The sequence below is a fragment of the Rhipicephalus microplus genome, chromosome 2, assembly GCF_043290135.1.
Source record: "Rhipicephalus microplus isolate Deutch F79 chromosome 2, USDA_Rmic, whole genome shotgun sequence".
In the NCBI taxonomy this organism is placed as follows: Eukaryota; Metazoa; Arthropoda; class Arachnida; order Ixodida; family Ixodidae; genus Rhipicephalus; species Rhipicephalus microplus.
The window spans coordinates 154,965,311-154,978,709 of NC_134701.1; the positions used below are offsets into that span (position 1 = coordinate 154,965,311).

The 13,399-nt window shown below is 46.5% G+C and overlaps 1 protein-coding gene across 1 annotated transcript in view; it reads left to right on the forward strand.

Annotated features, from left to right (window-relative positions):
* LOC142796414 (isatin hydrolase-like) overlaps positions 1-12,921 on the forward strand; it is a 53,551-nt gene extending 40,630 nt beyond the window's left edge. The window contains exon 4 of the mRNA XM_075886918.1: positions 11,915-12,921. Coding sequence (XP_075743033.1) covers positions 11,915-12,229 — 315 coding nt within the window. The 3' untranslated portion in view covers positions 12,230-12,921. The remainder of the gene's footprint in view (positions 1-11,914) is intronic.
* Positions 12,922-13,399: the final 478 nt, after the last annotated feature.

Below are 13,399 nucleotides of genomic sequence, written 5' to 3' on the forward strand. Positions count from 1 at the left end.
CACGACTGGTTGGCCGTTGATCAAAGTGGTGAGTTCTTCAAGAAAGCCTTGCTCTTGTGTACATCTGATCCAATACTGTTCAGCATTCAGGACTTCTGTTGCCACGAGATGTCCTGTATGACTACTTCTTTTTCTGCATCGGTCAGTGAATCTGAAAATCCACGCAGTGACTCTGAGTAGGTGCTGAAGCCTGTTGTACCGTTGAATATCAATTATCGGAACTGAGAAACGTGTCATTAGTGCGACGTGGACTGTTGTAACTTCACCTTGGGTGGCTTCCGCTATGTCTAGTTCACCGAACTGTAGAGGCCATTCAGACATCGGTTTATTTAGCCACTCGGGGCCATGCCACCATTCCGAGCTGCACAGCAATCTTTCAAGCGTCGCGCAACGTGTGAGTAGATAAGCGGGGTTGTCCGTTCCAGGACAATATCTCCACCTTGATGGATCTGTAGTGCGCCTAATTTCATTGACTCTGTTGGCTACGAAGTGTTTCCACTTTTTAACGTCACCTTTTATTCATGACAACACAATGGCGGAATCTGTCCACATCGTGTAGTCAACTTGAACATTCCTCAAAGCGCTTTTCACGTATGCCAACATTCTTGAGCCGATTAAGGCAGCCAGCAGCTCCAATCGCGGTAGCGTTGTCTCCTTAATGGGTGCTACACGGGACTTCGCAATCAACAGGATCGGCTCCTCAGGACTTGATACGACGTATATCGCTGTTCCGTATGCCGCTGGACTGGCATCGCAGAAAACATGTACTTGTAGCACATTGGGCTTCCTTGCTCCGCCGCCCAGATAGCGAGGAACGACGACGTCTTGCAGTTGCGGCAGCTGGATGACCCAATCATTCCATTCTTTTTGCAGGTCATTGGGTATTACTTCATCCCAGCCAATTCCTCGTATCCACAGTCTCTGAAACAATATTCGAATGGCAATAGTATATGGTCCTACAAATCCCAACGGGTCAAATATTCTTGATGCTGACTGAAAGACAAATCGTTTTGTATTCGTCTGTGCTGTTAAAAACCAGAGTAGATTTTCAACCGAAAAGTTTATTCATCCTTTGCAGGATTCCAAACCAAACCCAGCACCTTGACCGACGTTTCGTGAAGAACGACCATCTCATTACTAGTAGATTCCACTTGATTTTCAAGCGTGCGCATCAAATTTGCTGAATTTGTTGTCCATTTTCGCAATGTCATGCCGGCCGATTTCATCATTGTGCGCGCTTCTCGGCATATTTTAGCGGCTTCCTCTTCTGCATCGGCGCCAGTGACTAAGTCATCCACGTAAAACTACTCGGCAAGAGTTGGCGCTGTTTGTGCCATGACAGCCGGTGCTCTTTTCACGTGGTAGAGAATAGTAGCTGTGAGCAAAAATGGGCTACATGTAGCTCCAAAAGGTACTCGTGTCATCCTCCACTCTTGCAGCTTGCCCTTGGATAAATCTCTTTCTGCAAACCAGAGAAAGCGGAAAGCGTCTCTGTCATCCTCCCGAAGCGCAATCTGAAGGAATGCCTTTTCTATGTTTTCTATGTTCGCGATAACTGCCACCAGGTGCGTTCTAAAGCGTAGCAGAATTTGCACGAGGTCTTGGTATAAGTTGTCACCCTTTTCAAGGCAGTCATTGAGGGACTTGCATCCTTTGGCATGAGACGAAACGTCACACACCACTCTCATTTTCGTCGTCAGTGCTTGTTCACGCATGACTTTCTTGTGCGACATGTAATATAATTTCGTCACCTCTGCAGGTACGTCACTGACTACTTCGGCGTGTCCTGCCCTCAAGTACTCCCTTATGGTACGGTCAAACGTTTCGAGCAGTCCTTTTCTGGAGTCGAGACGGTTGACAAGCTTGTCCAGTCGTGTAACGGCTACTTGCTTGTTGCTTGCAAGCTCGACATTATCCTTCCAAGGGAGGGTCACTTCATATCTTCCGTTTATAAAAGTGATCGTTTGCTGAAAATACCTCATGGTGTTGCTCATTTCAGGTGGCTTGTTTATCGTGTCCGTAATTCCTATGTTTTCAAGTTCCCGAAAGGAGCGCAGAATCTCGTCGGAATCGGTAGCTTGGGCTTTTAGCACGCACACCATCATTTGTGAAGTAGTTGGTCGGGACACCAACTGCGATGTGCTTCCCTGGAAGGTCCAGCCACGCTTGGAGTTCAGTGCGATCAATGATTTGTTGCCTTCGCACCGTGAAACTTCGCCGGTCAACACTTTCCACATCTGATCGGACCCGGTAAGTACGTTGATGCCACTCTTAGTTATGATAGATGGATGTTGGAGCTCTTCAGCAACATCGTTTCCCAGCTTCTTGAAAGACGCAACGAAGGCTACGTTCATTGCAATCTCTGCGTAATCTTGGCAGATGCTTGGGATCTCTGTTGCAGTCAAGACTATTTCCGCTTCTGAAAACTGGCTTCGCAGTCGTAGTTCTACTATGCGACGCCTCTTAGCCTCTTGGTCCGATGTATTTGCGAAAGTATTGAAGACTATTTGAGTTGCTCCCACGCTTTTCAGCTTGACGTGCTTGGACAGATCTTCAGTTATGAAAGTCCTCTGACTGCCATCATCAAGAACGCCTCGTAGTTAGTGGCAGGTGGCATCATTCATGGCCCATGCTCTGAAAGTCTGAAGAAAAACGCAAGTGGTAGAGCCTTCCTTGACGGGTCTTCTTCCAAGTGATGCGCAGACTGTCGTAGTTTTTTCGTAGTTCTTGTTAGCATAGTCTGACTTCCGCACAAACACCTATCGGGATCGCACATGCTTGTAGCGTGTCGAGCTTGGCATCTGGAGCAGGAAATCCTCTTTTTGCAGTCCCGTGCCCGATGTCCTTTGGTGGTGCAGCGGAAACACCTTTTGTCGTTGGAAAGCAGTTCCTTCTTCTGCATCAGTGACAAGTCAGCTGTGCAGGCTTCCGATCCGTGATGTCTGTACGAGCAGAATACGCAGTTGTCCTTTTTTTCTCGTACCGAGTTGCTGTGAAGCACAGATGACGTCAGTTTCCCAAGCCGAGACTACGTCGACTGACTGGCCACGGGTGGCGTTCTATTTCCTCGTCCTTTGGCATCCTTAAAATCACTCTTCTCCAGGCTTTCCAGCTCGATACACAGAAAGTTGAGCACACGGTCCAGTCCCACGGGTGTAGCTTCAGCTCTCGAGTCATATGCCAACTAGACGGCACATGATCGATGATACTGCACGACTATATCCCGTGAAAGAGCACGCAGTAGGATGTCGCAGAACATTGACGAAAATGACGACTTGTGTACACCCAAAGAGCCTCAGATATTCACGAGAACTTGGTCGTACAAGCTTGATTGATTTGTGGGGCTCAACGTCCCAAAGTCGTACAAGCTGCGTAGCGCTTTGGTGTGAGTCGATGAACGGACAGGGCTTAACATCCGTAGCTTGGCAAAATATTCTTGCTCCAGGTGCGTCTTGTCCCCAAATCGCTTCTGTAGCATTTTGATGGCGTCACTGTAGCAACTTTCTGTCGTCGGAAGGCCCGCAATTACTGATGCAGCGTCTCCTTTAAGACACTCGCAGGTAATGAAACTTCTCTGTGGCAGTGATGAGATTGGTACTATGAACAATTTGGTAAAATTGTTCACAAAATTCGGTCCACTTACATAGATCTCCAAAAAAAGGAGCTATTGTCAGTTTAGGCAATTTAACTCCAGTTCCGTCTGATGGCGCTGTGACTGTCTGGGCAACTCTTTCTTGAGCTCCGGTCGATGTCCTTAGCATGCGATCTTTCTTGCCGAGAATCTCTGCGAGAATGTGCGCAGCACTGTCCTCGTATTGTAAGACAGCGTTATACTCGACTTCGAACTCCTCGTCAGGTATATGCGGCTCAATCTCGTTGTTCAGGTTTTTAAGCTCTTTGTTATTAGCCTTCAACCTCTCATTTATGGAGTTGAGCTGGTCATAGGAGGCAGAGTCGTTAGCGAGGAGCTCATTTGCCTCGTTTATAATCCTCGTGTTCTGTGCTCGCCACGACATCCGCTTCGACTTCAGTCGCTCCATGCCGCTGCAGTTGACTGGTAGCCGTCCATAGGGCCCTGGTTTTCAATCCCGGTTCTTCGGCACCAATATTAAGACGATGGCGTTCCAGACACTGCGATCAGACTCAACTCCGTCTGTAAGGTATAAGGCAAAAAAATACTTGTTTATTTAACTGCGCTCGGAAGCGCTCTGCTGTCACTTGAGCGCCCCCGCGTCCCTCGCTCGCGCTCTTCTTTTTTCTCGTTTCCTTGTCCCAGCCCAGAACGTGAAAAATAATCAACAGCCCCAAGAAGATGAGCGAGCCAGCTATCCATTCTTTCAACCGGAAAATCTGTGGTAATAGTGGAGGAGAGAGATTCAATGTTCTCTTTATTATGTTCGACCCACTGCTCCAAGCCTGGTCTGTGGCCATCTGGTTCCCTTTCCATCCTTAACTTCCTGAACTTATCTCAGCGTGTGAATGGGGATTCTCTCTGCTTTTTACGCACCACGGAGAAGGTAGTGGCAAGAATTCAGTGGTCACTCCCTAGGTCTACAGCAAGGTTCATCCACTGTGCCTTCTTGATGTTCCTTACAAATGTAAGGTCCGGAGTGTAATCCCTGTAGCAAGATGAACCAAGCCTTGTTGGTAGGCTGGGGCCTATGAATAGGGTGACATAGAGTTCACTGGCACTTTGCCAAAGACGATTTCCTTTCCCAGTGTTGTACTTGTAATCCCATGTATGATGAGGGCGTTGAAATCACCTGCTATGACGAGTGGACATTCCCCGGAGATAGAAACAGGTTTCTTTAGAACCATCTTGAACCCTTGCTTTTGTTCCTTTGGACTGCCATTTATGTTAAGAATAAAAATGCTCTGATGGTTGCTGGTACCTGGCACGATCTCTACTATGACGTGTTCCAACCGGCCTGCTTTTATCTTGAGGTTGTGGGATATGTGCGTTAGTTTGTTGCATACGAAGGTAAAGACTCCCCTCCCTTCAGTGTTCTCTATTACAGGCCGGAATCAAGGCAGCGTTATTTGCGGTGAAAGTGTTTCTTTCAATATTATAATATGAGGCTTTTCTTTGTTGCTCCTGATATACTGCTGTAGAGTTGCCTTCTTTTTAAGGTAACCTCTACAGTTCCATTGCCAGATACGGAATTCTTTACGTAGCGCTGCAATCTTGGTTATTACATGGGCTGTCAGAGCCTGATGCTGCACCTGTCGACAGGTTTGGTACCACTATTATTGGTGGCCGAAGAGGTGAGTTTGGTGCGTGAGGAGCCCTTGCTGTGCTGTGCAGATATGCTTCGACCTTTGTAATGCGCAAAGTCATATGCTCTCCCTGTGCCGCCACGCTTGATTGTAGCCTACCCATCTGCTCGCTAAGATTGGCTACTACTTTGCTGAGCGTGTCAGAGACCTCTTTCATATCTGACATGGTCGTTTGGTTGGCTTCAACGTGCTCTGCCATGACTGCCCTCTTTTTTGTGGTTCTCGAGTCGGCCACGTTTTCCGCCACAGGGACATCAACTGGCTGAGGTTTTGGCTGTGAAGACTGCGTGCTGGTTAGCTTAGTGAGAAGATTTTTTATTTCCTTCAACTCGGCTGATAGCCTCTGATTGGATTTTGTAAGCCTGACGTTTTCTTGCTCTAGCTGTGCAATTCTATCATGCTCTGGCAGCTTAACTGTCATCACCTCTGCTGCGCTGTTGCACACTCGCTCAGCCCAGCTGTCGTCTGGTGTAACTTCAGGCGTCCTTCCCGGGTTGGAAGCCATGATCTCGAACTGAACGCCTGGCAGCTGGCCATTCGGGTGCCGTCCAGGCTGATCCCGACCCTGAATGTGACCTTGTAAACTCTAGCGCCCCTGTGATTGAGAGCGGGCCTTTGGTCTAGAACCTATACTAGAACGTGACCTCCCCCTGGTGTGGGGCCACCTTTCCTGTTCTTGTGCAGTCTGGATGCTCTGGGTACTGTAGGCTAAAATTAGCTGCTTGTCGTTGATGCCTGGACTCGAAGTGATTGATGCGTGCTGAACTTCTGCGACTGCTCGCAATCTTTCCCAACGTCTGCGCCTGACGAGGTATGGCACTAAGAACCTGTTCTTGCACTCCTTGTCTGCCGTGCGATGGTGACCATCGCACAGCCTGCATCTTAGATTGCAGTGGTGCAGCTTATCTGTGTTCTTGATCTCGCAGCCTCTGCATAAATTTCAGCTGGGTTCGGGCAGACGTAAGACAGATGTCCCAGCTTTCCACACACGTAACAAATGTCGACGTTCTTGCAATAAAGGGAGCCCTGCAAAAGTCAAGGTCCATTTCTCACGAATCTCGGCACTTCGTGTCCTTTGAACGCTATGATGATTGTCCCGGTGTCCTTGATTCTCTTGGCCTGCAGCGCGAGTGGGTTGTTCCTGTTAACAATCTTTCGAATCACAATGTCCTGAGTATCGCTTACGGGGATCTCGCAAATCACTCCTTTACAAGTATCGTGGGGTGCCGTGGCGTACGCGCTAAGCTCGAAAACTTTGCCTCCGATGTCAATTTGCTTGTCCTTGAGGTATTTTGAAGCTCTGTCTTGGTCCGGAGTGCTTGCCACCATATTGTTTTGCTGCAAGTTGGAAGAGAAGATGTGCTGCATGGCCTCCTCATCCTTGACGCCGGCCGCCAGTACTATCGAATCTGCCGCGGCTCCAGCGCCCATTCTCGAGATATCTAGTCCTCCACGTGGTCGTAGCACAATTTTGCTAAAGTCCTTGGGTGATGGCGACATACGTCAAGCTCGCACGATTTTATGCTTGGTGTCATGCCTACTACGACTGGCTCTAGCGTCTCCCCCAACTCTAGCCTTGGTCGAGCCCTTGGCAGCGGAAACGCCAACCGCGGCTAGCTTATTTCTTGAGCGTCTCGTGTCGGCTTTCTTCCAACCCATGTCTTCCATGTAATCCTCTGGAGAGACGTCCTCTCCATCTACTTGGTATTCCATTCTCAGTTGCAGGTTCTGGAACGCGCAGAGCGTTGAGTCACGTTGGCGCCGGGACGGCGCATTGGCGGCAATCGCCTCCTTGGTTAGGCTTAAATCCTCCGGTGGCGTTGCCGAGTAAAAATGTCCCAAAAATTGTTTGAAAATCCACTCACCAGCACAAAGGTGGTATCTGCTGATTTCTTGAGAACTTAGGCACACGATTTGACTGAAAACTTGGCGACAAGTTCATGGATACCACGAGAAAGTATTCTTGAAAGCAGGAGCCGATCTTCGTACGTCCGCACTGGTCGGCACTTAGAGCGTCTCCTCGTGGAATTACTTGAAGCTGCGCCTACCCTTGCGCTGTGACAGACAGTCGCACTGTCTGGTTTCCGCTCAATCCACATGCGCTCTTTGTCAGTAAATATAAACGCCATGCATATTAATAAATAAAGGTTCGTCGTTACTATTAACAATATATATAGTGCGGATCTGCTGTGTCAGATTATTCTACGAAATTAACCAGAAAGCACAAGTTTCTCTAGTAAAACCAGAGATCTACATCATGACGAATGTGAGATATCTGAAGCGATAGACAAGCTCTACGCAACACTCATTTATAACCTTCGTTTTTTGCATTAGGATGTCTGTTAAAGGTCATTTTTGCTCTTAGCGGATGGCTCAGTGCTCTCCCATAGTTGAGTACGAAGTACTCGAAATTATTAAACATTTTAGGGGCGAAGCTCCTTATAGCGGCACCAGTTCCTCCCCCATAGCCATTGTAGTATGTAACAAGTATAGCATTTTGACCTCCAAGGTGGTGCCGGTGAGAGATTTCTTCTGTGCGTTGTTGAACAATAAAAAATAGTGCTCAATACACGCCAAAGGCTGCTGATGTTGAATGAGAGACAGGACCATTCGGCTTTTAGTTAACGCGCACGCTGCGATCCCTATTAGCAGCCATTGGCATGAGCGTTGAGCACTATCTGACAAGAAAGTGTTGCTACGTTATACTCACTGGGTGTAACTTCCTTTGTTTTATAAAGGTTTAGCGAGCGTTGAGCCGCAGTGCCATGAATAGAATGAACTAGTATATACCATGAACTCGAGGTGGTTAAAGGTGGGAAGTAGATACGAAGCGCAAGCCGTAAGAAAGTAAAAGCTGAATTCTCCTGTCTCTCATTTCTCAATAACAGCCATTGGCATGTGCATTGAGCACTATCTTACAGGAAAAGGTAGCTACGTTATGCTCGCTGGGCGTAACCTCCTTGGTTTTAGAAAGGTTTAGCGAGCGTTGGGCCGCAGTGCCATGAATACAGTGAAATAGTATATACAATGAACTCGAGGTGGTTAAAGGTGGGAAGTAGGCCCGAAGCACAAGCTGTAAGTAAGTGTGCGTGTGCCACCTCTCGTTTAGTCCTTGGAATGTCCGCTGGATGGCGGTTTCTTCTATATGGGGAATATATGATGAAAAGATGCGAGATGGTAGTACTTGGAGTGTTGAACAGATGGAGGAACGGACACACAGACAGATGCATGGATGGACGCATGAAAGGATAGGGGCGAATGCATGGACGAACGCAGGGACGGACGCACGAATAGACGCACGCACGGACGGGCGGATGGATGCATGGACGGTAACACAGATGAACGCATGGACGGACGGAAGCAAGAACGAATGGACGGACGAATGCTTCGCTCCACTCTCCATCATTCACTCCGTGGATATGTTTCCATTTTTTTAAACACACGTCTGTTTTGTCATCATCGTTAGAGTATGTCTAAGAAGGAAATGTTCTGTTGAGTGTTATCGACTTTTGTGACAATAATTTTTTTCTAAACAGGTGTGTGGTAACCCTGGTCATGATCCGCGTTCTGCACAAAGGATAGCTTTATGCTCCCCGATAGTAGGGTACCTAGTGCTCTAAATCGTAAAACATTTTTTAACACACTGCAGCCTTCCACCGTTTCATGGTTCGATATCGTCTCCCATAGTAGTGTACTTCGTACTCTAAATCATTAACAACTCTTTCTAAACACACATTAAGGCGTAAGGCGAGTTCCATCAACGATCCGTACTTCTCCAGAACTGTGTGAGGCCCAAGGAACGGCTTTGTGCTCTCCCATAGAAAAGTATCTAGAAGTTAAATCGTTATTAACTTCTTATAAACAAAATTTTTGGTTGGCCTGTGCGTGTTGTGTTCCGTCACGATGTTCTGTTAGGTTGTAATTGATGTTCACTCTTTGTAAGAATGTCTCTAAACATTCAGACACGTATATGAAGTCTTTCATCATTTTTGTCGCCATGGCTTTATAAAGTGCGAAGCCCACGGGACAGCTTTACGCTATATCCCATAGCATATTACCTAATTCGCTGAATCCTTACCAACTTTTCACGAACACACATTTTTTCGGGTATTCCGCTGCGTTAGCACGCCGGAACTCGTATAGCTCCACATATACTAAATTTGTATCACGTGACGCGAATAGATGAGGAAAAGAACCGACACATTCAAACATGATAATAATGACACGGAAGTCATTTACGGCATCATTTACCTCCACCTAAAAACGTTGTGCTGATTTTAAAAGAACATATCAACATTCCTCATTCGTGCTTCGCATATAATCGATTCCCACTCTACGTAGGATCTGCCATTTTTTTTTCAACCTTGTGTCACCCTTCAGTAATGACTTTTGTCCTAGCCTTAAGGCGTAGTGAACTCAGCTTTGTTTTCACGAACAGCTGACAAGCAGTTTTTTATGGATCTGGCAACACCTTCTACGCTTTCTTGAATGCTTCTCAAAACAGGGATGCACAGAAACGTTGCCCGCCATGCATGCACACTATACCGCACTGAGCTAAAGTTGTCAGCCAATTTAAACTACCTGCACCTTCGCTCTTTCGCTTGGAGATATACTCGCTATCTTCTAGAATATTCACCTGGCTGATCACAAATTATGCTGTTTTGTTTTATTCCTTTAATTGATGGCACCATGATGCTGCCAATTTGCTTCCAGAATTTTTCGAAGCAATATCTGATGACTTCACCTGTTTTACTGCATAGTGCTTCCGCGTTGCAGAGATTCGATCACGTTCTAATGACGACGAATGGCTAGGTGCAAATAATTAATATTTCATGATATCCGAGTCTTTAGGTGTAACTTCCTTATTGTTTTGACGTTGTAATACGCAATAAAAATGGCACGAATTGTTCACCGGGACTAGGGCAAATGACACCGACAAACACTGACTTTTACGGGAAATTTTCATTTTGCAGACAATGCAATAAATATACGACCCATATGATTTTTATTGTTTCACTTCAGGTTGTAAGATAGTAAACGTACATGAGCACCTGACATTATCTTGTTGATCAAATGGATTGTCTGAACTACCATGGCCGAAAGCAGTCAGTGAACTTCACTTTGGCGCCCAAGATGTAGTTGTACCGAGGCGAACAGGCCCTTTTATTTCTTATTTCAAGTGACTGTGGACTTGCGATGAATTGCTTATATTCGCCGTCAATAACCACAATTCAGCTGAATATACTCTGTGACACACAGTGCTTATATTTTCAGAGCATCTACAGTAAGCCAGGACGCATTAGGGCAGCGTTAGTACCATCCTCATACACGCAGTTAGTTGGTTGGTATCACAGGTAGGAAAAAACTGTGGAGCTCACTCCTACTCCCTCATGGAATATATTTTGCGCTTGGGGCTTACTCAGACTCCGACTCAACAAAATTTTCACGAGGCGGCCTCAATTAACACTCATTCAAAAGTTTCTTTAACTAAACTCACTCGGACTTAAACTCAGGAGGAGGAAAGACTAAGCGGAAGGACCGGGAGGTTAGCCAGTTCTTAGACCAGCTGGCTACCCTGTGCTGTAGAAAGGGATGAGGAGAATAAAAGATGATAGAAAAGAGAGGTGTTGCAAAGAGAGAGAGAGAGATAATAATAAAAAATAGGGGCGGAGAAAAGGCCACATCATAGAGAATAAGACACTAAAGTCTGTCACTGAGGCCAGTTGTCCGCAAAAAGCGTAGCAAAGCTTCAAAGCCTTCTGGGCACATGATGGGCTCGATCAATGGCTCAGAATTCGTGGTTACGACAAAGCCCGATCATCCAGTCTATCCAGAGCTACAGTATTTTATTGTCTCGGCCCGTTGAAATGGGTGCACTCACATAGAAGGTGCGCGATGGTTTCTTCGCGGCTGCAGTAAGTGGATGTAGAAGAGCTGGCCATTCCAATAAGATAAAAGTTCGTGAAGGCCGCTCCAAGCCACAGGCAGTATAAAAGAGTCTCCTCAGCTCGAGATATTCGTGAGGGAAGACGAAGCTGGAGATCAGGATCCAATTTATGAAGGCGCGCGGTTGTGAATTCTGTCGAGTTCCACTGTACCGGTGTGAGAATCAAAATATGTCTCACGTGGACCCTCTTAGACTCATATTAACAACTCCATCTGTGTACGAGTGAGTCCGAGGGAGTCAATTATTGAGTTCATAGCCCAGAATTAGTTTTTTGAACGATGGTGTAAATTTTTTTCACCCCAATATCTCGTAATCAATGCTCTTTAGGCGTCCTTTGATACAGTACCTCCGATTATGAGTTATGAGTGATTGCAAACCAGTATGGACATTTTTCTGAGAGATGACAACATAAAATTATATTTATAAAAGTTTTTCGCTGAAACAGTTGGCGGCAAGGAGGTCAAGGCACCCTTTGTACACGTGTTCACACCTATAATCAATAATAATTGCAATGCCGTATGAATGATACGCTTTGGAATACGCGTGAATAGACGTCGGTATAAACGTAGATTCAGGTAAGGCTGTTAGTAACGCAGAAGATGCGTAGATAGGAATTTGGTATACTTTCGCTTAAATAGGGCTTCCCGTATAAAACCTTGTTGGTTAACATTTTCAACTTGCACTTCGCAGTACTACAACAACCGAAACGCTTTCTACGGCACGGACCAATACGGCCTTCGCCATTTCCCGGCTATCGAACCGGCAGCCGTCGAGTTCCTCACTCGGCAGCGCAACCTGGCGGGTGTCGGCATCGAGACGGCTTCGGTGGACTTCTACGGCTTCACGAGGTCGCACCACTTGCTGGCCGCCGCCAACGTGTACATCCTGGAGAACCTGGCCGACTTAAGCCTCGTGCCTCCGGTCGGTGCCCACGCCATTGTCATGCCCATGAAGATCGACGGTGCCGGAGGAGCACCAACGCGGGTCGTGGCACTGCTACCTTAAATGCGGAGAGAACGTTCTTCGCAGCTTAGCGGCGACGCGTCGAGAGAATCGTGCAGGGTGAACAAAACGAGTCACGCTCGCCGTTCCATCGATGGCGTGAATCCTCTTACAAAAAAAAAAGAAGTGTTCCACGAAGATTGAAAAGCGACCGCGAAGGCCTTCTGTCGAGCTACGGTCCTTTAGCTTAGCACCGCTGTGAATAAGACGCCTAACTACCAGGACGGGTGACTAGGTTCGCTCTTAACGGATGCTCGAAAAATACGCGAAATGTCAGTTATCTGTAAGTGTAAAATTCAGGGACATCACATAGTGTAGACGTATTAGCGGGACGGCTTAGTGCTCTCCCATAGTTGAGTACGAAGTACTCGAAATCGTTAAACTTTTTTTTTTCTAAACATAGCTCTTTTGATGCTGCGTTTGTATACGTGGACTTGTGTGAGCTCCACTGGACGGCTTTGTTCTCTCCCATAGTGTACCTAGTCCTCTAAATCGTTAACCACTCTTTCTAAACACGCAAACTCAGCAGGCGAATGCTAAATGTAGCGATGTGTTCATCGCAAGCTTTGTGTATTTCTGCTGCTGCGTACGCATACAGTATCTTAGTTAAGCTGCCGTAAACCAGCTCTTTTTTGACGTCTACTCTCGTAGCATCCAGCACGCAAGACGAAAATAAAAGACAAAATTTGTGTTAATTGAAGCCTTCGAAAGCACAATAATGTTCTACTTTTCCACTATTGACGAACCAAAAAAAATATGAAGCACAATTGTAGTGGCAGTGGAGCAATGGCATCGGTGTGAATGGAGGGAAAACAAATCGGAAGATCCAAAGTACCGTAAGAATCGACGTTATGCGAAGCATGCTGAAGAAGGGTGACTGTGCCATGGTGTGATTTTTCATTGAGCGAGACGTTAATGAATGACGCTAAAGATACTTACAATTGTTCTACGCACAGATATATGTTGAACAGCCACATATGTTTTATATAACCACTTTTTTACAGTTGTGGTGCCGATGCCAACAGCAACATGGTATTACAAACCTCACAAGTAGTAAGCTGATATGTAGCGCTTATGCTTGCGATGATGTGCGCCCTAAATAGTGGTACGCAGATGCATAGAGTTTTCTCAAATTAACTAGAGGGGACTCTGGTGCAGCGATTATTCAGCGAT